General features: G+C 38.4%; 1 protein-coding gene across 1 annotated transcript; it reads right to left on the minus strand.

The window, feature by feature from the left end:
• Window positions 1-486: 486 nt before the first annotated feature.
• LOC144437060 (sacsin-like) lies at window positions 487-17,819 on the minus strand. The gene is made up of 4 exons (XM_078125927.1): window positions 17,720-17,819; window positions 14,411-14,499; window positions 13,657-13,915; window positions 487-13,259 (listed from the first exon to the last, which is right to left on the minus strand). Exons 1-4 carry the CDS (start codon window positions 17,817-17,819, stop codon window positions 487-489), a joined length of 13,221 nt encoding a protein of 4,406 aa, XP_077982053.1.
• Window positions 17,820-22,481: the final 4,662 nt, after the last annotated feature.

The following is a 22,481-nucleotide window of genomic DNA, read 5'->3' on the forward strand; positions in this document are numbered from 1 at the left end:
ACACTGTAACACTGTTTGTGATAGTAATTATGTATAATGAGAATTTGTGAAAGTTTACTTCTACCCATCTATACAGAATACATGTTCTTAATTTTGATATCAGTCTGTGAATTCAATCCCTCAGGATGTCATGTTAGATATAAAGTCTCAGAAGTATTCATTTGAATACCTGATTATGTGCGATGCTATAATTAATATTAAAATCTTTCGTTACAAAATTGAAGACTATTGAATTATTGTAGCGTGTGTTACAAACTAGTTTTGAATTCATGTAAGTCACAGTTCAGGAAAGTAACTACGCAACCTATTGACCAAGGATATTTTCAATGTCATTTGTTAAACCTGTAATGCCAATGTTAATTCTTTAAGTGGGGTTCTTCTTGTAATATGCTTTAACTCAGTCATTGTATGAAGTTTGCTTGAAATAGTATCACATATTAAATGGAATTATCTATGAAATGGGGGGCTGTTCATTCACAATCGTCTTTAGAATCTCTTAATACCAATGAACAGTTTGATGTTGCCAAGTAACCTCCTAGCCACTTTAATGGCACCATCGGCTTGATCTTGTGTGTAAAACCCACTGGCTGTCTGGTTATTGCGTGGATATCTTGTGGCATTGAAGTCGCAACCAAATTTCTCCAATTCATCTGAATCCTTTTCTATTCCATCTGGACAATCTGGATGTTTCTGCACATCATATGCAAGTGTCAACAGGCTTGTGCTATCATGTTTTGGCTTTCCATCTATCGATAATTTTGCAGCTTTTAGAGCTTTTTCTGCTGCCTGTTGAATTTTGAAACAGGCCCAGGCATAAGCGTTTGCATGCAAGTCTTGTTCAGCTGAAGACAAATCCTCTTCAGCCTGCTCAAACCATATGCGTGCCGCTGTAGGATTTGGAGTTGATTTATTAAATGAGGGTGGTACATACGACCCATGTGAAGAAGATTCTCCAAAAGGTTCTCTATTTCTGGAGAAATTCTTTTCGTACTCTTCTCGCTGTTGTCTCTGTCTCGTAGCTTCATCATCCCATTTATCATAGAATCTACTGAAGCGTTCAGAATAAGGTCTACCCTCCTCTCGCCTGTCAATTTCTCTTCGTAGATACTTGAACGATTCTGTTGCTATATACTCATTGCCAGGGTTTTTGTCAGGGTGCCATCTTTTATTCAAACGATGTACGACCTTATGACGTTCTTTGTGTGACAACTGAAAAGCCTCTTCAAGTGCTTTGTCAATTTCATTCTTTGCATCAACAAGCGACATAGTTTCTTTAGCCTCTGCCACTTCTTCTCGTGACCTATCACTCTCTCTAGGTCCTGTGTAAACTTCCACTGCTCTTGGCTTTACACAAGGTCGCTGAAATTTGTAAAGATCATTACCACTTACAGTAATAGCATCTAAACCACCTATATCCACAGCGTACCGCCTTCTAAATCCAAACACACCTTCCAGTTGACCTTCTTGTTTAATTACCACTTTAACTTTACCAAATATGAACTCATATGATTCATCTCCATCACCATTGCTGAAATATGTTGCTTTTCTGAAAGCAACAACATCGTTTTGTCGGAAGGTATTGATAGGGTTATCATCTAGAAGATGAATAATGTCACTTGGAACTGGTTTGCCTGGGGAAGAGTCGTTTTCCTGTACTGCCTCTCTGTTGCCATATTCTGGTATTGAGTAATCTTCTGTCAATATGTCATGGAATTGTTCAATGCTTTTTGATAGTAGTATTGGAAGAATCGTGCAGTCTTTTAGTTGATTGGATATGGATTTATTGACTCTCTCTGCTAACATACCCAGCAAACGAGAATCAGCAGGTATATCTCCATGCTTCAAGTATATCTTGTAGTTGTTACCATCTTTTTCACAGATGATCTGCTTTTCCTGCTGGCTTTTTTCCACGAATGTATTTGAATGTACTCTCGTATCAAATAACACTGTTTCCAATTTCTTCATACAGAACAAGGTAAGCCTTTCTTTAAAATCAACAATGATACTCTTCTTGTCAGGATTCATATATCCGACTCCACGTTGATGACGCACTAGTCTAAGTAGAACAGACTCAAACTCTTGACTTTGTAAAATCTCTTTGAAATGAAGAAGGTAGTGACAGCCATCTGCTGCAATGCAAGGTTTGGCATCACTGCTTAGTTTCTCCTGCAAATATTCACTAACATCTTTTGGTTTTAGATGTGTTGGTAGTAAATCAATGCTCAAAGCCTCATCATTGGTATCGCATCCATACTTATTCAATGGCATCACAAATTCTAGTGTAGATGTATCCATACGATTCAAGAGTGACATAGTACCACTATACAACTGGGTTGATAATATCAGCTTACCAGATGTACTTGGCAAATAAAGTGATTTCACTGTGTTGTCAACACTCATATTTTTATTCTTAGCCAGACTGTGAAATAGCCCTTTCGTAGCTGCTAGTGCCTTTGCTTCCTCATTTGGATCCATGGTTTGGGATTTGGACTGGTCATGTAGAGTAGACAGAATGTTTGAATACTGCAGGAAGCTTGCCTCTTCTGTAGTACCAAGAACCTTGAATAACCGTTCAAATAAACCCAAACTTCTAGGTGGTGTATACATGTACGGTTGAAATTCGTCACCAGCTAATGGTCCAAAGTGATACGCTAACTGGCAAGCACGGACAAGCACTCTATTATCATCAACTGGTATCAGTGGGGTGTCGTATAATTTATCTTGAAGGGTTTCTTTGTTTTTATCTATGTGCCTATTGAAACGTTCATACAGTTTCTTTAGAACAAGAACTAAAGTTTTCCTAATCACATCTGGTACAGTATCTTCAGTTTCTGGACAATTTTGTTCAGCCATCCGGTGACATATGTTCTGACAGTGTATGATTACACTGTCGAGGGATTGTTTTTCATAAATCCCTAAACACTTGTGAAGGTCCACCTTTAAATTGAGGTCAGGATAACGTCGTGGTATTGCATCCCATGGTAAAAGAAAAGAACTTGTCCATGCCAATTCCATTTCACTCTCAGAAGTGTTACCTCTATAACATATGAAAGGAATTCGCTGAAGACCATCTTGCTTATAAGGAGGATGTAAACTCCATAGCCCCTTCCTAACACGTGCTGATGGAATGAATTTAATTCGTGACAATTCTACAAGGAACCATGGGACATGAAGTGCGATGTTCTCGCTTAGTTCTGCCATCAACGTCTTTGACATATCCAATATATGTTTCTCATCTGTAGCAACATATCTGATGGCGTTGGCAGCAACTGTATTTGCATATTGAAGAAACAATCCATGCGTTACTTCTGTTTTAAGCCCAAGCTCCTTTAAAAAATAGAACCAATGATATACTCTAAAGTGTTCTGGGAGAAGGCATTCTTCCCCTTCCATTATTTTGAACACAGGGTTGTTTGGATCGTAGAAATAGTCAGGTCTCCTTATAATGCCACCATTACGTGTTGGGATGAACTCAACCAATGACAGTATACTGACAAGGCTTTCCTTTTCACTCTTCTTCACCTTAGGAAGTACTTCATCTCTGATGTACTTCATGTGAATCAAGCGGGTGTTTTGAGATATGATGGGGAAATTAGGTATAATATACATTTTGTATATCTCTAATACTGTGGTGTCAACAGCACCAACAATTTGTAGCAGAAGTTGAAGATGATGTATAGGAGATAAGAGCACACAGTTGCATCGAGTTTTCCATATCACATCTTCTGTAGTTGGAAAGTCTCCTGAAATGAGGTGACAATGATTGTAACTGTCAATGCTGATTAAACCACCATTATGATTCCTATATAAAGGCAAAGACTTAAGAATACCAATCATCTCAGAATCATAAGACTTCACGTCTTCTTGAAAGTATTGTAGAAGTTTCTCAGCTTCATCTTCAGTTACTTTGGTAAAGCATGCTGTCCTTTTCTTCATCAGAAAAGCAAGTAACAATAGAACATCTTTACAGTATAATGGTGATGCAACATATTGCTTGAGGCATTCGGTTATCTTCTCCTTTGTGGTAACCATTGCAGTCTCTATCATGTTGCAGTCAATTTCAGGACAATCAAGTTTTTGTAGAATGTCAATGACATCCTTACGAAAACCTCGTTCGTTTTCAAAGGAAAACAAATTCAGGACACTCTTTCCTTGAGCTGGGCACACCAACTGCTCACCATTTACAGGAATAATTGGCCATTCATTCAGAGGTTTCAAGGGGTCTTCCTCATCCCTCGAGCAAAGATATTTCCAAAGTACCTTCAACCATTCAAAGTACATTTCCTTGCTGTGCTCCTCTTTCAGTGAAATAAAATCATTAACTCCTCGCCAATTGTCAGGCAGCACAGTATGCAAATGCTGGGATAACTCATGTGGTGTTAATTCCTTCCAAATGTCTGGTAAATCTTCACAGTCATTCTCATGAATGAATTTTCGAAATGTGATCACAACATCCTGATGAATGAACTTTGAAGACATTGATGGGAGAACAGATTTATAGCAGGAAAGGTAAGGACATTCTTGCTCTGAAAATACACTTATTGTATCATCAGCTAGCAACATCAGTGGAAGCCCTTTTAGATCATTAGGCTTCTGTATTCCATCAAGCATGTATTTCAAAACTTCAACATATTCTTCGATACACCTAAACGTAGATGCTTGAATATTGCAAGGCAAATCTCCAATTTGACACTTTTGGGATCGCATAAATTGTTGGACATGTTCTGGTGTAGCTTTACAGACGTCAACCCCTGAATTCTTGAAAGAACGGTACAGTTCCATAGGTGAAGCAAGCAGCTTGAAGCCAGACTGCAACAAGAATCTACGAATTATTTCATGAGATTTTGCTGTTCCCAGTGCATCAAAGTATGCTTGATTCTCCTCACTATTAGCTTCATGCCATGATAGAGTAGACTGATTTAGACAATCCTTCCTCACAAGGGGTAAAACGGACATCCCTGTTTTGCTCACATAGGTAAGTGTTTGTTCTGCCAGGAAATTCCATTCTCCCTTTCTCGTCCAGTTAACACCTGCTTCTGTAATGTCCTGTTTGACTTGTACTCTAGGGAAAAGATTGTGATACCATTCTAGATTTGGAAACCTTATGTTGTTCATTTCTCCTTCTGAATTACCACTTTCGAAATTAGTAGGAAGATATCGATGTCCTGCTATCTTCAAAAGACTAGAATATACTGGAGCAAGAGCTTTACTTATAAGTTGTTCATTCCAAACACTGTGGAAGTCCTGTTTTGACAGTCTTAAGCTGGAGTTATTCCACAAGTAACGCCGAGATCTATCTAATGCAAAATGGCCATTAACTTGTACCGGTAAATTTGTATGGATTGGCAGTGGAAGGAAACAATAAGCTTTGTAGTCCTTCTCAACCTGGACTTGCTGTTGCTTCGAATCATTCTTCAAATCAGTTGGAACCAAAGCTGCAACTCCTACTCTAGGAAGGAGTCTCCCAATGTCTTCATTGTTTAGGTCAACTGTAGGACTCTCTGAGAAGCCAAACTGCTGGACAACCAACCAATCCTCTGACCTTCCTTTTGCATCGTTGATTTTCAAATTATAATCTACTAAACTTGGTGGAATATCAGTGGCATTGGTCATTTTGTATGTAGATATGTATTCAGTGAATTTTTCTCTTCTGACATTATCATCATCATTTACTACTGCCTCAACACAGTATAGCTGCTCAAGATGTCCCTCTAGAGAGACTTTCGATATCTTTATTATCTTTACATGATTCAGAAATAATAAACTATCGAATGCTTGCAGCTGGAAGTTTTCCAATAAAGATTCTGCATTTGATTTGTCATAGTTCTTGTCAGATATACAGGAAATGTCTCCCTGTTTCCTCAATGGCAACCTGAACATAGTTCCTCCTTCAAGTGATATTTTATCTCCAAGGTATCCACTCAGTGTGTCTTCAAATGTATCTCTCAGTTGGCTCACAGGATCAAACAGAATACCTGGAGTTTCTATATCTGTATCTGTTATATATTTGATGTGGGGATCAAATATCCCAAGTTTCCTGTTGTCGGAGAGGAATGACGGACAGTCAGTCAAGTGGTACACTGAGTTAAAGCCAATACCATATTGCCCTGTGGTTTCTGCATCACTTTGTTTACCACCGATGCCAACTTGCTGTATGCCTTCAATGTCACCATCACTAAAGACTGTATTGTTGTAAACACATATTGCAGGGCGATTTTGCATATTTCGCCATGAATTGCAAAAAATCTTGTCTTCTGGATGCAATCTTGGATCATAAATCACATGTACCTCTGTTGCCTTGGCATCATCAGCATTCTGCAACAGTTCCTTTAAAACATCAGTTTGATCTGGATAGGCCTTAAGTATATCCTTGAGACGGTTTGTCAGTTCTTCTTTTTGGCCAAAGCTATGTGTGAATCCTTTAAAAGATGATATCTCTCTAGCCTTCTTTTCTCTTGCTGGTACAATACCAAGTTTTTTAGCAAGAGCCCATGGAACATCACTGTGTGAGAATATGTAATCTGTTTTCTTACGTAAGTAAGGATCATCATCAAATGTTAGATCTTGTGTTGATCTAAGAATATCTTCTGCATCAGGTACAAATAGTTCTTGTTCAAAGTGCTCAGGTGAGATTTTCATTTCTCCTATCTTACGAATCATTGTAATAGCAATCTTGTGTTCACTATTGTTCAAACAGTCTGTTCCCTTTTTGGTCTTTAACATGCCCAATACAGATAGATAGTCACCAATACCAAATTCTTCTCTTACACCACAGATTTGCAGTAATCTTTTAGTTTTCATTATTTCTCTTGGTACCTTATATAGATATGGAGAAGTTACTTCCTGCCAATTGAATGCAAGTCTGTTCGCGCCAACAAAAGCATCTGATACCCAAAACATCTCCAATGTCCTTAGCTGTTCAACCACTTCATCCATACCATCTTTCGTTTGAATCAAGGTATCTGCTGTATTGGGATCAATCACTTCCTCACATATTATAGTCTGTAAATATTCGTATACAGCAACACTCACATTTGACAACTTCTTTATATCTTTACTCTGGATCAATAGTTTTAATTGGGAAACTGCATCTTTTATTGATACCTCAACTTGTATACCAAGGATGGACAGAACAGTATGTGACAGCTCCTTCTGATCAATTTTAGATTCATCAAAAACCTCTTCTACCGATCCTATGATATTTGCAAACTGATGTGAACACAGTTGCCTTCCACATGATAATCCATTCTCACGGCCACGCCACTCCAATGGATAGTCAGTTGGCCTAGAGAGAACTGGAAGGAATGGAATCTCAGACAGGGACCTTTGAAGTAAGTCGTCTGGATACTTTCTGTCATCAATAAGATTTTCCATTACTTTCATAATGATGTTAGTACGGTCTACAGCAGCCTCAAATCCATCGTTTTCTAGTACATCACTCACTGAGAGAGCTCGGTCGCAAATGTCTTCCCATGTTAACTTTGTTGTAGCCATACCAAGTTCCCTCAAAGAGAGTAGTCTATCTGATGTCCTCAATTCTTCACCATAGGGAAATCTTCCATCATCTTCATTAAACAGGTTCCCAACAAGTGATTGAGGGTCAACAAGTCTATTTGGTAAGTCAGTAGATAGTCCATCAGGTGAGACTGGAATACATGAATGCTTCATCAAATCAGAATCAAATGACCTATCTTTCTGTGTACCCATTCGTTTGTCCAGTAGATAAGTGAGCATGGGATTCCTTATTTCTGGTGCCAAATCATCTACACATTGAAAGAAGGCATTGCTGTAAAGTTTGTTCACGGTGTAGGTATTCTCAGACAATAGATCACCTGCACCTGACTGTTGGAATCCCCTCTGGACATATGGAAGCAAATAAATCACTTTTCTTGGATGACATTGTTTGTTGAGGAGGGTCGTTGCTTTCTTAGAAATATCAGAATATTTCACATCGTCCTCGAGAAGGATGCATTGATGTAGCTTCACCCACTGTAGATCATTATGTATGATTGCAGGTGTCGGGATCTCGTGTTTACCGCAGAGCACTTTATAGAATGCAATCACAAATGGATGAAAGTCGCTCTCACACTTACTGATATCTGGCCACAACATTTGAAAATCGTACCTTCCTACAAGGTCTTGCATCACTGTCAAATCTGTTGATAGGTTGATGAAAGCTTTGCATATGACATCACTCATGAGATCATGATTCCATTTAGCTTCAAAATCTCTTTGTCCTGCTCTGTTAGCATCAGTAGTTTTACTCCAGATGTGGCGCCTGTTTGGCTGTAAAGCAAATGAAGCATTGATATGAACAGGGAGACCTGTTGGTACTGCCACAGGGAGAAATGAATACAGAGTTCCCTTTATAGGTGATGGTATTAGGCCTGTTTCTCCTGATACCAATTTAGCTGCAATGCCACCACATGGTAGCACACCTTGCTTCCTGCCTTCAGGTTCAGTTGCTCTTTTCAATGCAGCACCATTACTTGCACATGAACTAATAAACCACATCTCCTTGGAAGTAGTCTTCTTAGAAGTAGTTTTTAATGGCTTCGATTCAAATGACATTTCAACTAAATATGAAGTCTCTGGGGGACTATCATTCTCCTGTTTAATCCATTGAGAGGTTGATGTCAGAATGTTGGTTTGTTTTTGAAGCTTTGAGATGTGACTGTCGGGAGTAATGGCTACAGGTGATTGGTTTATTGCTCTTGGGAGTTGTCTAATAAGTTTGCTATTTATTGATAGGATCTCCACAGCATCACTTCCATCACAACTACCTGCCTTCAATTCTGACACAGACAACTTCTTCACATTCTGTGTGAAGAGGAGAAGGGTTGGTGCTGCTTCTTTTAAGGAAGGAATCAACTCCTCAAGCAATGTTTTGATTTGATAAACCTTGTCTGTTATGATGTTCTCCATTGTAACTTGGTGTTCACTTCTAAGGGGAAGCCTGAACAATGTAGCATTGTAGAAATGTTTCTCTGTAATGTTGCAACCAAAGACATTAAGATATGGCATAAACTGATCGGGGTGTGTTTTCATTGTATCCCTATGGGCATCTTTTTGGAGGTCCAGTTTTACTCCTGGCCGTGAAGGGTTGTTGATTCTTGACTTTAGATGGGTCATCCGTGGGTCAAACATCATTACATGATGTCCACTGACAAGACTTGGTACATCGGTAATATGATACACTGATGTAAATCCAAGACCAAAACGTCCTATCTTCTCAACTGTTTCTTTCTTTGAAGCTGAAGCTATTTGACATATATTTTCTATGTCATCATCACTGAATAAAGCATCATTGTAAGCCCATAATGCAGGACCATGACAGTGTCTCATCTCAGGATCTAATAGTCTTTGTTGGACATCTGTATTTTGTCTATGGTCGATGAGAAACTTCACTTCACTAGCCCCAGCATCATCAGCATTCTGGATAATCTCTTTGAAGATTTCTTCTCCCTCTTTGTACATATCAAGATTCCGTTTGATTGCTTTAATAACAGTTTCATGGGGTCCTGCTAAATCATATCCAAGTCCATCAGTTGGTGCAACAAAGTGACTCAAAGGTTTCAGTCCCAATTTCTTAGCAGTAGCAGTTGGTATGTCTTCATGGACGACATAGTGCTTACCACCCTTTATTTTGCCCGAAAGCCATTCTCTGTCCCTGTAAAGGCATTGATAAGCAGGAACAAGGAGCAGCCTGTTTTCACCTGATGTACTTCTTGGAACAAGGACCTTCTCTTTTAGTTCATTGCTGATATTTCTATCTTTAACTATTACCTGCAGTATTGCACAGGAAAGCTTAAGATCCCTCTCTATTTGGTCTTGAATTAAAGCCTGAGCATGTTTTTCTTGGATCTGTTGTAGTACGTCAATAAGAGCTTCTTGAGTAAACTGTTGAGACACTCCCATTTCCAGAAAAAAAGACTTTAATTGCCCTGTGAACTCTGATGGTAGCGTGAATAAATAGGGCTTCATATCAATAGATATTCCTGATAATAGAGAAACCTTCTCTGGATGGGTGAAGCCTCTGCCCTCCCAAATCCAAGGGAACGTGCTTGTAGTACCATCTCCTTTAATGAATTCTTTCACAAAGTTGATGTTGCAGGTTGAGAGAAACTTGTAAATGTCTGTTACGACTTCTACTGTTGATTTTTTTGTTGATGAAGGACTCCATATTGACGATTTCGATGACACAATCATCTTTAAATGACAGACGACATTTTGGACTTCCATATAATTGTTACCATCTAAAGGGTGTTTCCACTGGAAAAGAGATGTCAGGTACGGGTTAGGATCCTTAAGAGGAAGGATTGGCATAGTACTTCCAACAAGATAGCGGTTTTCTCTAACAGTGACATTTCCTGGACGGTAAAGTCTAAGGGCATTGTGGCCTTGGCTTCCAAACCAGTCCAGGTTAGATGGATATTTAGTAGGGGATTCAGACACACAGGGTATCCAAGAAAGTGACTTTAATCTGATGGCCAATGACTTCCTTATGCCTTGAACAACTACAATTTCTTGAAGTTTCATGTAGTATGTGTTAATGTAAATAAGTAGGGCCTCTCCTTTCATCCTGTCGTGTTTGGAAATTTGATTGCTGGATATGTGCAGGTCTTTGGCTATGAAATATAGCTTTTCAGAACTAATATCTCTTTCGTGTGAAAGACCAGCCCTTCTTATATATGCTAGCAGTGGTTCACTGGAGTATGCTTCGGTTGGTGTGTTGCTGTCACCAAGAAGAGTTACCATAAGGGTGTTCTCAGGATCAGTAATGCTACCAGGTTGCAGTAGACAGCTTCCCTTTGAAGGTATACATTTATACTTCTTAATGATGGTGTCGAATTGAGAGCGAGATAGTATCCAAGACATAATACTGAGTGCTTCACTTGTGGTGAAAGTGCCATTCTGGAGTTCAGGCAACACATAATGATCAAGGAAATCATTAAATCCAATTTGCCTAGCTCCAAGATACTCTGCAAATTCGAGGCAACTTTGGTTTTTGCAAACAAGTAGGTATTTTTTCATATTTCTGCATGGCAAGTCTGAGAAGTTGGATGGCGCAATTATGCCACATTGACGTATGGATAAGTGGTGTTCACCCTGTACAGATATGAACAATGGTAATTCTACCAATAGATGCTTATATTCATGTATATCTTGGTTTGTCAGTTGTCTCAGGAAACTACACAGTGGTTCCACTAAATTCGTGTTGTTTCGAAGGAATCTAGCGACATTTGCAGCACCATAATCTAGTAATATCTTAAGAACCCCACTAGCATTGGGAGAGGCAATGTAGTTGTTCAGAGATGTATGTTGTAACCAGGATGCTTGGTTTTTCACAACGAAGTATCCAAGCCTTTCCACTAATTTGACAATTTCATCAGGAAGGGACGTATGTGTTGTCCATGATTGGACCTGCTTGAATATTGCTCTTGGACCTCTTTGGAGTTTTAGCAATGTGATAGTACTGGCACCAGAATCTATGGGAATAAGTGGAAGTCCTTCTAATCTTGAAATATCCATTTCATGTTTGGTCCCAAACCATGTCCAGAATTTAGACAACCAATGTTGTGGTGGAGCACCCTGCTTGCCAGGATACCACAAGACTTTAGATTGAGTACTTGATGTCCAGTTGTATGGCAGTGCTGGTTTCACATTTTGGACTACATTTGTTGCAGTGAGTAAAGTTAGTTGAGTGACTGAACAGGATTTCTGAAGCATCAACTGTAAAGTATGTTTTAGATTACTTGCCACGAATCTGTTTTCCATATTTGGTAGAAGACTTTGAGGATTATCGTCTGTTGCAATAAATATCTCTTTCCCATATTTACTAAATGATGTAAAGCTGCCATCATCCAATGGAAGTAGGATAAGATCCTGTAAATCATGGAAGGCTTGGTCTGATAACACATACTCTAAAAGTAGTAGTCTGGATTGTCTTGTCATCTGGCTTAAACTGGTACCCTTCTTCAGTTGATTTCTTACCAGTTGTGCACTCATCTTTGTTATTTGTATAGACTGGTTTTCAAGACATTTGATGACATGAGGTGGTGCAATTACCACTTGTGCTCCATCCCCCAACATAGTATTTACAACAGTTTCTCTAATGTCTGTACTTCCATATAGATCTGGAATGTCAAATATGGCATCTGATAATTGAACCCATTTTCCTCCCGAGGCATCAGTGTAAAATACATTGTGTTGTACTAGTAACTTCAACAATTTCTTGAAAATCTGCTGCCATTCCTTTGACTTTACAAGCGATGGATCAGGCCAGGCTGCATATATTCTGTCTGGTTTCCATCTGTACTCTGTTATTGCAGTAAGAATCAGCTGAGCATATACTTCTGGAATGGCATCAGAGGTTAGCAGCTGGTTCCATTTGGCCGTTTTGTCCTGTTTTGATTCTGTATCAGGCCACTTTATACTTCTCCTGTTGTCACCCAATCCGAAATACCCATGAATATGAACTGGAAGACCAGTTGTCTGACTTGGAGGTAGAGGCAAAAAGCAGAATAGTCTACCCCTCTCAGACTGCTGTCTGTGTTCCATTTCCATAGCTGCTCCAACCCATGGAAGTAGTTGTAAGTCTTTGTCTTCTGTCAATACCTTCATCTCACTCTCCAACTCGGGCTTTTTCACTTGGTGCGCTACTATCCAATGTTTGGTCTCAGTTCTTTGTTTCTCTTCTTCTTCTTCTTCTATTTCAACATTAATTGATATAGGCATGGCATTCTTGTTGTGCTGCACTTGGTCTAAAAAAGCAGTTTTCTGAGATCTGACTTGATGACGAATAGTTTCCGAAATCTTTGCCCCTTGTAGAAGCTCAATGTCTCCATCTACCCCATGGCGTTCATATATATAAATTGACTCAATTTTCTTCAAGAACAAGAGTGTAAGACCGATGTCTTCCTTGAAAGATGTTATCCATCCTTCAGGGCCGACTATGCGGTCTGCTGTGATGACATTGCTGCTTAGCACTGATGGGTGTTTCCTGAGAGGAAAACGGAACAAAGTTCCATCAAAGTATCCTCTATCGAAGGAAGATCTGTCACACCCAAATATTCCGAGATATGGCTTGAATTGGTCACTATAAGGAGTATGCTCTTGTGAAAGAAGCTCACCTTTGAGTTTCCATTTCTTCCCTGGCTTATTGGCATACTTCATGTTCTTGTATGGGTCGTATGCAAATATTGTTCCAAGGGGATCAAATACACCGAGCCATTTACCACTCAACACACTCGGTAAATCTGTGAAGAGTTAAGAAAGACAATAACTCTAATGACTGATAACATTTACACTATTTTTTAAACCCAAATTAAAGTGGTTACGTAACAAGACAAGCTGCTGAAGTTAATTATTGTTGCTGTTGCTGTTACTGTTGCTGTTGAAGTAGATATCAGTTGCCACAAAATATACATACTGAGGCTTCCAAGGGATGTTACTACTTGAACTTTCTACAGCCCTTAATCTGCGTAACTGTAGGAAGTTCTTTGACTTAGTGGAAGCAACAACCCATTGCATGATGATATTGAATCAAATAGTATCCAAACTGATCGTGTTGCTGACAGGTATATAAAATATCAACGAAGTGAAATCAAATTATATAACCAAAATGAACAAGTGCTGAATGGTACATTTAATTACCTGTGATATGATAGACAGAATTAAATCCAAGACCAAATCTACCAACTTTAAGTGGGTCATCAGCTTTACAACTCTGCTCAGGTCGCTGGATACTCAGCCAGTCCTTATCAGTAAACTTGGAGTTATTGAAGGCATATAAAGCAGGGCCATGGTAATCCCTCAAGTCCTCAGACCAGAGATTTTTATGTGGATATTCTGTGTTGTCATACAGGAATTTCACTTCTGTAGCACCGGCATCATCTGCATTTTGAATTATCTCCTATAAGTAACATAAACCCCCATTAAAAGTAGCTGAAAAATTCTTATCTTTCTGAAAGAATGGTTAGCATGTGATGTAAGATTTAAGTTGACAGAAATAACATATAGCAAAGATGGTAGACTAATATTACTGCATTGATGCATTTCGTGACATTGTGAGATATGCCATTACATTGTTCTTTGTAGTTTGTTATCAGACAATTCTCGCATTTGACCATTCACATACCAACCAGCCAACCAACCAACCAACCAACCAATCAATCAATCAATCAAATCAACTCGCTCGCTCGCTCGCTCACTCACTCACTCACTCACTCACTCACTCACTCACTCACTCACACGTGTAGATCATCATCAGTTGTTAGCAATTCAAGTAGCTACTAAGAAGTGACATTGCTAATATACTTATTCAGTTTAAAAATTTGAAAAGCTCAGTCAGTACAGCTTAACATAGTTTGACTGGATATTATGAAACAAATCACTCAAATAAACCAACCTTTAGAATCTGTCCACCTTCAGGATATTTATCAAGGATCCCCTTCAGGTAGATGTAGAGGGGTGGAACCTCCTGTCCAAAGTCGTCGTCTACGTTAAAACAATGACATAAAAATTGTCAATGACACGTCCCCTGAATTCTAGTCACAGTACTCTGACCAGCTAGATAAGCTAACGCGACAACCGGTGGATGCCATGTACCGTCCTGGTATGTACCTTTCTATTCCTTGATATAACTGGTATCATGAGTACTGCTTGCCATACGTTAATACGATATTATGTTTTCTTTAAACATTCTGGTAAATTTATATATGTTGCCGCAAGCGTTGATAAACAGGGGAATGACATTTTGTTTCACTTGACCATACAAAAGTATGAAAGGAAATAAACGCAAATTTGCCGTTACAATATAACAGACACTTCAATTGTGCAATTATTGTTGTAGAGATTTTTATCTTCACGACCGTACTCAGAATAAAAGTATCACTATGTTGTATGGATTGTATGCTCCCCGAGGAGTTGAGGAAGATTAAAGGGCCGTTGTGCCGTTCTGATCCGAGCCAAGGGTAATAATTGTAAAGCGCTTTGAGCACGGAGTGGGAAAGCGCTATATAAGAACCCAACAATCTGCAATCTTCACATAGTGAAAAACTATTGTATAGTTGAGTAGAGTCTATGAACTTAACACTATTCCATAGCGTCAATCTCGCCCTGGCTACGTCTACCAGTAAAGCCTAGAGTAGAACAGAGGTCATAAATCTGTTTTGACTGCTTTGTATTATTGAAGGCCAAATGCAAATAGCTCACGAATAATGAAATAAATTATTTGTTGGTGAGATAATCAAACACAACAAACAAAACGTATCGATCCCTACAGATCCAAAACAAGATAAAATAGCATAAGGACATTCTAGCACAACTGACTATACTTTAAAGTAATTTATTTCTGAATAGAGACCTACTTCTTAAGTCTTTGACCCAAAATTACATTTCCATATCTAAATTACACATGATAACATTGATCACATGATCTTTCATTGATTAATTTAACTCCTCGGAACAACACTAGAAACTACAAAACCCTACTTGCGAAACATTTTCTGTGTACCACTTTTGACCAGAATTAACATTCTTTTGTAACTAATTTGCATGTGAAGGGCCAAGTCATTATGAGGGTCTTTTGACCAGATATCCCATTTTTGACGAAAATCGGCGGTGCTATCATTTCCAAACTTGACACCCAAGAAAAAAATATCAAGGCAATCTGTCTGGCCATTCTTTTTTACTTTAAGTCGTTTTACGGACGCCTGCACACACTCATCTGCACGCACGCACGCACGCACTAGCACACACATCCATACACGCACTTTCTTTTTTACTATGACATGAGCACTACCGAACATTTTAATTACCAAAATAATTTTATTTTATTTCCAGTTTTTCGGCCAAAATCAAGTTCATAGTTGTGCACTACAACCAAATTAAACCGAATCACAGTATTCTAAATGCTTCAAAAGAAACTACCCCTCAAACTGTGTACACAGTTTAAAGTGTACGCGGGTCATATGCAAACTGGCATAAAAGGTCATAGGTGTAGCTATTTTTATTTAAAGAATGTCGGGTGTAATGAGTCATATCACTAAATCTCATAGTATGAGTAGCAATTGCTGCATTCTCTCTTGTATACGGCTGACAATGTATTACTATGTGGTACGCAAAGAGATAAGTGTTTTCATGGTACATAAAGAATTCATGACGTGAATGATTGTTATTCCTCAGGCAAACAAACAAACAGACACATACATACATACATACATACATACATACATACATACATACATACATACATACATTACATACATACATACATACATAGATACATACATACTGTCATACATAGATACATACATACATACATATATACATACATACATACATACATACATACATCCACACACACACACACACACACACACACACATACATACATACATACATACATGCATACATACATACATACATACATACATACATACATACATACTCAGAGATGGACAGCCCCCCCCCCCTCCCCCATGCATCTAGAAAACAGTTTAATTTGCAAGATTAATGACGAAGTGAAGTATCTTTATTTCAAGTGATGTTTGGTCTCTAATTTCGAAATATCGCGTAGCGGCTCAATGACTAGTACACGCATGCGCGTTCCATATACTATGCGATAGTTATGCGATGTTTTGGGGCGGTTTTACCCAAGGATGCATTCTATATACTATGCGCATTCTCCACTCGGAGGGCGCTATCTACAATATCATCGTCAGGCATCCGGGCACGAATGAATCTACCCTGCGCGAGATTATGGTCTTTGCCTAGTTATGATATTAATTGAGATGTTATGATAAACTTACTGCATATCTCCCAAATGACTTATCTCTTTTGACACATAATGAAACCTCACAAAGCGACTACAAGCAGAATATTGCAATTGCGAAAGAACCACAAGTGGTTGAAAAGTGGTTGGTTGCGTCATTCCCATTCATGTACCTTGAAGGAAAACATATTGCATAATGAGTCGTGTGTTTTTTGGTTCTTTTTTATACATGTAGCTTGAGTGTATTTCCCTAAGTGATGTACTTAGACAGCCTTCAGTTCTTGGGAAATGTGTTTACAACAGTTTTTCAGTAGAATCTGCAGTACAGTTGAAGGACCGACTGTTGGAACTGACTTCTGAGAAAAGACACATTTGCAGGTGCATTGATTTGATATACCTTCGAGAAACCAAGGGTTACATGTTACACCCCTAGTACACTGTTCTAGTATATAATGTGTAATATTGGTGGATGGCCACACTAACAGATAGACAGACAGACAGAGACAAAGAGACAGACTGACTGACAGACAGACAGACAGACAGACAGACAACAGAGAAACAGATACATACATACATACATACATACATACATACATACATACATACAGCACAGACAGACAGACAACACATACATACATACAGACAGACAGACAACACAGACAGACAGACAGACAGACAGACAGACAGACAGGAGGTGACTGAGAGAGGAACAGAGAGAGTTAGCATTATTATTACGCCATGTCGTTGCCACCGCTGGTACTATATATATAACGAACACTTAAAACTTTAAGTAACAACCTGTATTTTGTACAATCTTTAAAAAATATGGATCTAACCAGTTTCCCAAAGACTGGCCTAAACTGTTAACTTCCGTCGGGGATTGGTATCTATATACAAATTTAATGTAATTATAAATGTACTTTTACAGACTTTCGTTCTCACAAATTGCAATCCATTTTAGTTCGTGTAAGAACGCTGCTGATGGTGACAGCAATCGTCCAGCAGTCAGAATGTGGACAAACAAACGAAAGGCTTCGGGCATTTCGCAATTTCTCTTTCGTATTCAAAACAATTGCTGTAACCAACCCTATATATTTTACCAGGGCAATCATAGGCTGTTGTCGTATCGATTGTCCTTTTGGCACAATCGCCATTTGGTGACGTCAGGTACAGACGCTATTCTGTATTTTTTTTTACCTTTAACATGTTTTATTTCTTGACAACGTAACCATGAGAATTATTGGGTGTGATCGTGCTTCCCATACTGATCACGTCGTGTAATTTTTAAGTGTAGTAAGAGGCTGTACCAAAAGTGACAGTATAGGCAAGGCCTACTTTGTCTTTATACCAGGACTGTTATAAAATACTAATTGATATTTTCTCACCTTCACTTGACATGACTTGTTCCCTGTAGTTCTACGCCGTTGCCGAAAGTTAACAATTAGTTCTTCGATACTATTGTGAAACCTTTTCGAAGTTTAGGTCTTGAAGATTTCCTGAGGACAGAAAGCAGTACATTTGTATTATGTTAGAACAACTCGGAATACAGTACATGTTAATACAGTCTATGCCATCTCCTGCAGTTACACATTACACGATCACGGTATCCATGAGACAGCCTTCGGATGCGTCAACAGTATCTTGTTCTCAAAATTGCGACATGTAAATAACAATACACACGAAGCGATTAAAAATCATGTTGCTTTTGTTATTGGTGTTACATGTATAACACATTCAGGTTACTTAAAACTAATATCATCTTGTTTCACTTTAACTCAATAGACTGACGGGGCCAAAGAATCTTCAGGTTCAGAGAATGCTTATCGTGACTGGTTAGTTTCCTAGAAATCTGATCAAATTTCTCAGTAATTATCCTTAGTCTGCGCAACAAATAACTACATGTAGAAACCTTTGAATGCTGTCTGAAAGAGAAAATAACTCGCGATTTCCTAGATTTAATACCAAATTTTAGGTCCAGGCTATTATTTTAGCGATTTCGTCTATTATGACAAACAGTATGTGCAGTGAAATTACTGTAAGCGTGAACTCTTCTCACATCATGTCCGAGTTGATATGAGATTACAGACAAGTGTATTAAGATAATCATTAATGGTAGTAATGAAAATGACGACAAATATAACGTCAATGCCAGTATACAAATCTAGCGTGTCTCGATGTAGTACAAATACAAAATGTGCAATTGAAAGTTACTTGCTCTCTCCAACCCCTCAAAAAATATAAAACTTAAGATATTGGCACACGTACCGATAAGCTTAGATGTAGATTGTTCCGGGGATATTTACCTTCTGTACATTCGTAACATTGTAACTGTACACACATAGAAATCGGTGGTTGAACACAGTTGCCAGAGAGCCAAATGTGGACACTGGCTGAGAATTTGCCGCCTACACCCTCTCAATCCACGCCAGGTGTGGCTTCGAGGGATAATGCTTGACTGCAAACCTATGACGAAAGGTTGAACTTAACGGGGTGTTCCATTTTCAGTATAGGGGAGGTGATAAAGTCTCGTCGGTCAAACGACTACATACGCGCAGTATGTGTTTTATTTCAGGTTGTTTTTTGCTCCGTCTTTTGTCAAATTTATTTGTCTGAATTGCTGCTATAATTTTGAACAACACCAATGCAATCAAACGGTATGCCTTGTATTGAAGGGTATAACAAATACCTACATACATTCTATGAATAGAATAGCTGGGGAAATACGTGGAAATTTACCGACGCACAATAGAATCTGACTTCATCATAATCGTCTAAGTTATTGTAGCCTTTTGACATTCTGTGTTGCTGTTTTCTAAATTTTGATTTCTTGATTCATTTGATAAGCAGTCATGTGTAGTTACACCAATTAAGCATGTAAACGCATAAAATTCAATAAATTCACAATTATTTTTCCTTTCACTGCACATGCGCAGTGCAGATCGTTGAAAAGTCGTTGGCATGGCGTTCTGAATGAACATTTTATTATAGAGCGAGGAATTTCTAGGTGCTGTACTTATAAATATGTGCAACAAATCCTTTAAGTATTTCTCGACCACAGCCATTTTAATACAATGAAATCCGTGGTCATTGTGACGATATCAGTTGGCTGCTGAAAATGTCGGCAGAATTCAATTCACAGTTGAATTCCTCTTTGATCAGGGGACCGATGATCCCGATCCCAAGAATGTTATATTTTGAAATATCCTCAGCTGGCATAATGTTGTTATTGAATTTGGTATATTTATGTATTCTTTTGCAGAATTTACTGACCGCATTTCAACAAAAAAGTAAAAAATACACTAAACAAAAAATATATGTCGCTTGGACAGACCATTTGTCTGGCATGTTCTATATCTTTCACATGGTTGAATTGTTTAGTATAACTTTGCATGTGCACAAAAATTGTAGAAAGCTACACTATTTCAGCAATGACACATGTGCATATCAGTAAATCTAAATCGATATAGTAATATATTCATGGACATTGTATTGCTGGACTCTGGTACAATCAAATGATCAAAGTCTGTTACGTTGTGGTTGTTGGTAGTTACATTTGTTGTGTAGTGAAGTATGTGCATTGAATTTCAAGCCTCGACTGAGATATCTTAAGCTTTATGCATAAGGGAGCCTTCAGTAATTACAAGGGGGATTGGGCCGGGTATTGGGTGGGGGTACTTTTTTTACAAATCGATCTTCGGGGAGGGCCATATCTTAGGAAATGGAAATTAGGGGAGGATCATATTTTACTTTGACTTATTTTTTTCTTTCAAGCTTTGCGTTATTTGGTGATTTTGGCCTGATCCAATCGTTGCCACCGATTCCAAATCCTACTGCTACCACATCCCACCACTGACCCATTGTAAAGTGCCGGTTTTAATAATTACGTTTTGTTTGTGGTCGAATTACTTGATTTATGATTTACGTATTGCAAGGCGTGAGTGAGTCAAACATTGTAATCAGTTTTCTTCTTCGCCAATATTTTTTAAGTTTCTTCATTTTTATTTAGGATTCGTAAAATTAAAGCTCTCCCAATTGGCGAATATATTTAGGTGTCGAAATATAAAAATGAAAAAGAAATATATTGATTTTGGTGCGCAATGCAAGGATTAGAAAAATAATTGCATTTCTAAGACTCTGGGTGGTCGTTTTAAAAGAGCAGTCGAATTGATGGGATTATCATGGTAATATCATAACATATCAGTGAAATGCAGAGAATTAATAAATGCTAGTTGAGGTGTGAGGAGAGGAACATGTCTCACAGTAGTAAAGGTAGAAAAGTGTGGCAAGATAGTGGGGTAATGTGGTAGAGTGGAGATGTTGACTTCAGTCCTGAGGTTGTCAGTTAAGTGCGTTCATCTAGTGTTTGGGAGTTCTGACCTTCACCGTGACTGAGGTTAGCCAATGACACCCAAACGTAGGCATTAATTTAATGCAAACACAAACTCATTGTGGTGGTGGTAATAGTGGGAAACAATGCCTTTAGAAACTATCAATTTGTTGAGATCTTGCTACAGAAAAAATCCCTGTCTCCAACCAAGGACTAATCTTGAGCGCCACAGTGAGGCGGTGTTTAAAATATTTTTTCATTGAAATATTTGATCAGAAGGTCATGTTTTTGAGAAAGGAAATTGAGGGAGGGTCATTTTTAGCACAACGGACTAGGGGAGGGTCACATTTTATGCCACAGACCGGGCTTGATACCCCCCGGCCCTGCCCCCTTGTAATTATAATTACCGAAGGCTCCCTAAGTAGGGTGCAGCGAAGAGAAGCCTAACATACATGTATCGACGGATACCTCTCTTATCGTACTCCATTTGTTGGGTTGATTATTGACAGCGTCAAGCTGTCACTCAATGGGCCCATACAATAGTTTGATCTACACGTACATTGTTAGCAGGTCAGTATTGGGGGGGTGGGGGTGGAATATAGATGGGCCTGGCCCATGACCCTCCTCTGCACAAAATACGAATAGACGTGTTATGCGCTGTTACAGGTAATTATGTTATTTCGTTGAAAAAACAGGATGAGGGATCATGTAATATAAAATAAAGATATTAAATAAAGTCAGTATCTGATGGATAGCTTTTATCATTTTAGTTTTTATCATTATGGCAAGATGGCATTCTTTGGATGATGCTTTCGGATAAGAAAAAATATTAACTAACAGTAGAGACTCATTCTAACCCCCATCCCCGCCAGAAAATCGTATCTTGAATCAAACATATAATCGAATTTTATTGCCTTGTTAGTTACAACAATGTTCGAATGTTCTATGTTTGACACCATTGTAAAGTGGAAAATCGATTAGCACTCGTGAAACCCCTTTGACAATGATATATTTACTTTTGACATGATATTTCTATAGAACATACAGAGAAAACTGCATATAAAGGATTCAACATGGCTGCCGTATTGACATTTTCCATGATGCATTATTCTCAATTGGTCAAGCGTTGGGGGAAATATTCTGAAAGTTTCTTAAAGTGTTTACTCAATAATATTCCTTTTCTATCTAATATTTGCAGGAGGTCCAATTTATGTAAATGTATGCTAATTTTGAATGGTAAAATCTCAAAATTTTGCTTTGAAGGCACGTCCTTTAGATTAGCACTACCAAATTACCCTAGAAGACTTGCCTTCCAACCTTTAACACAAGCTGCCTATATCATGTACATCGCCAATTTCTAGCATCATTTTCTGAAAT

The sequence above is a fragment of the Glandiceps talaboti genome, chromosome 6 (assembly GCF_964340395.1).
Source record: "Glandiceps talaboti chromosome 6, keGlaTala1.1, whole genome shotgun sequence".
Taxonomy (NCBI): Eukaryota; Metazoa; Hemichordata; class Enteropneusta; family Spengelidae; genus Glandiceps; species Glandiceps talaboti.

Bases quoted from the DNA above. Each gene is read 5' to 3' on its own strand.
- LOC144437060 (XM_078125927.1), bottom strand. From the start codon at position 17,819: ATGCCCGAAGCCTTTCGTTTGTTTGTCCACATTCTGACTGCTGGACGA. The intron at 14,500-17,719 runs GTGAGAACGAAA...GTTTTAACGTAG, and splicing joins ACTAAAATGGATTGCAATTT to ACGACGACTTTGGACAGGAG. The intron at 13,916-14,410 runs GTTGGTTTATTT...TGTTACTTATAG, and splicing joins AAGGTGGACAGATTCTAAAG to GAGATAATTCAAAATGCAGA.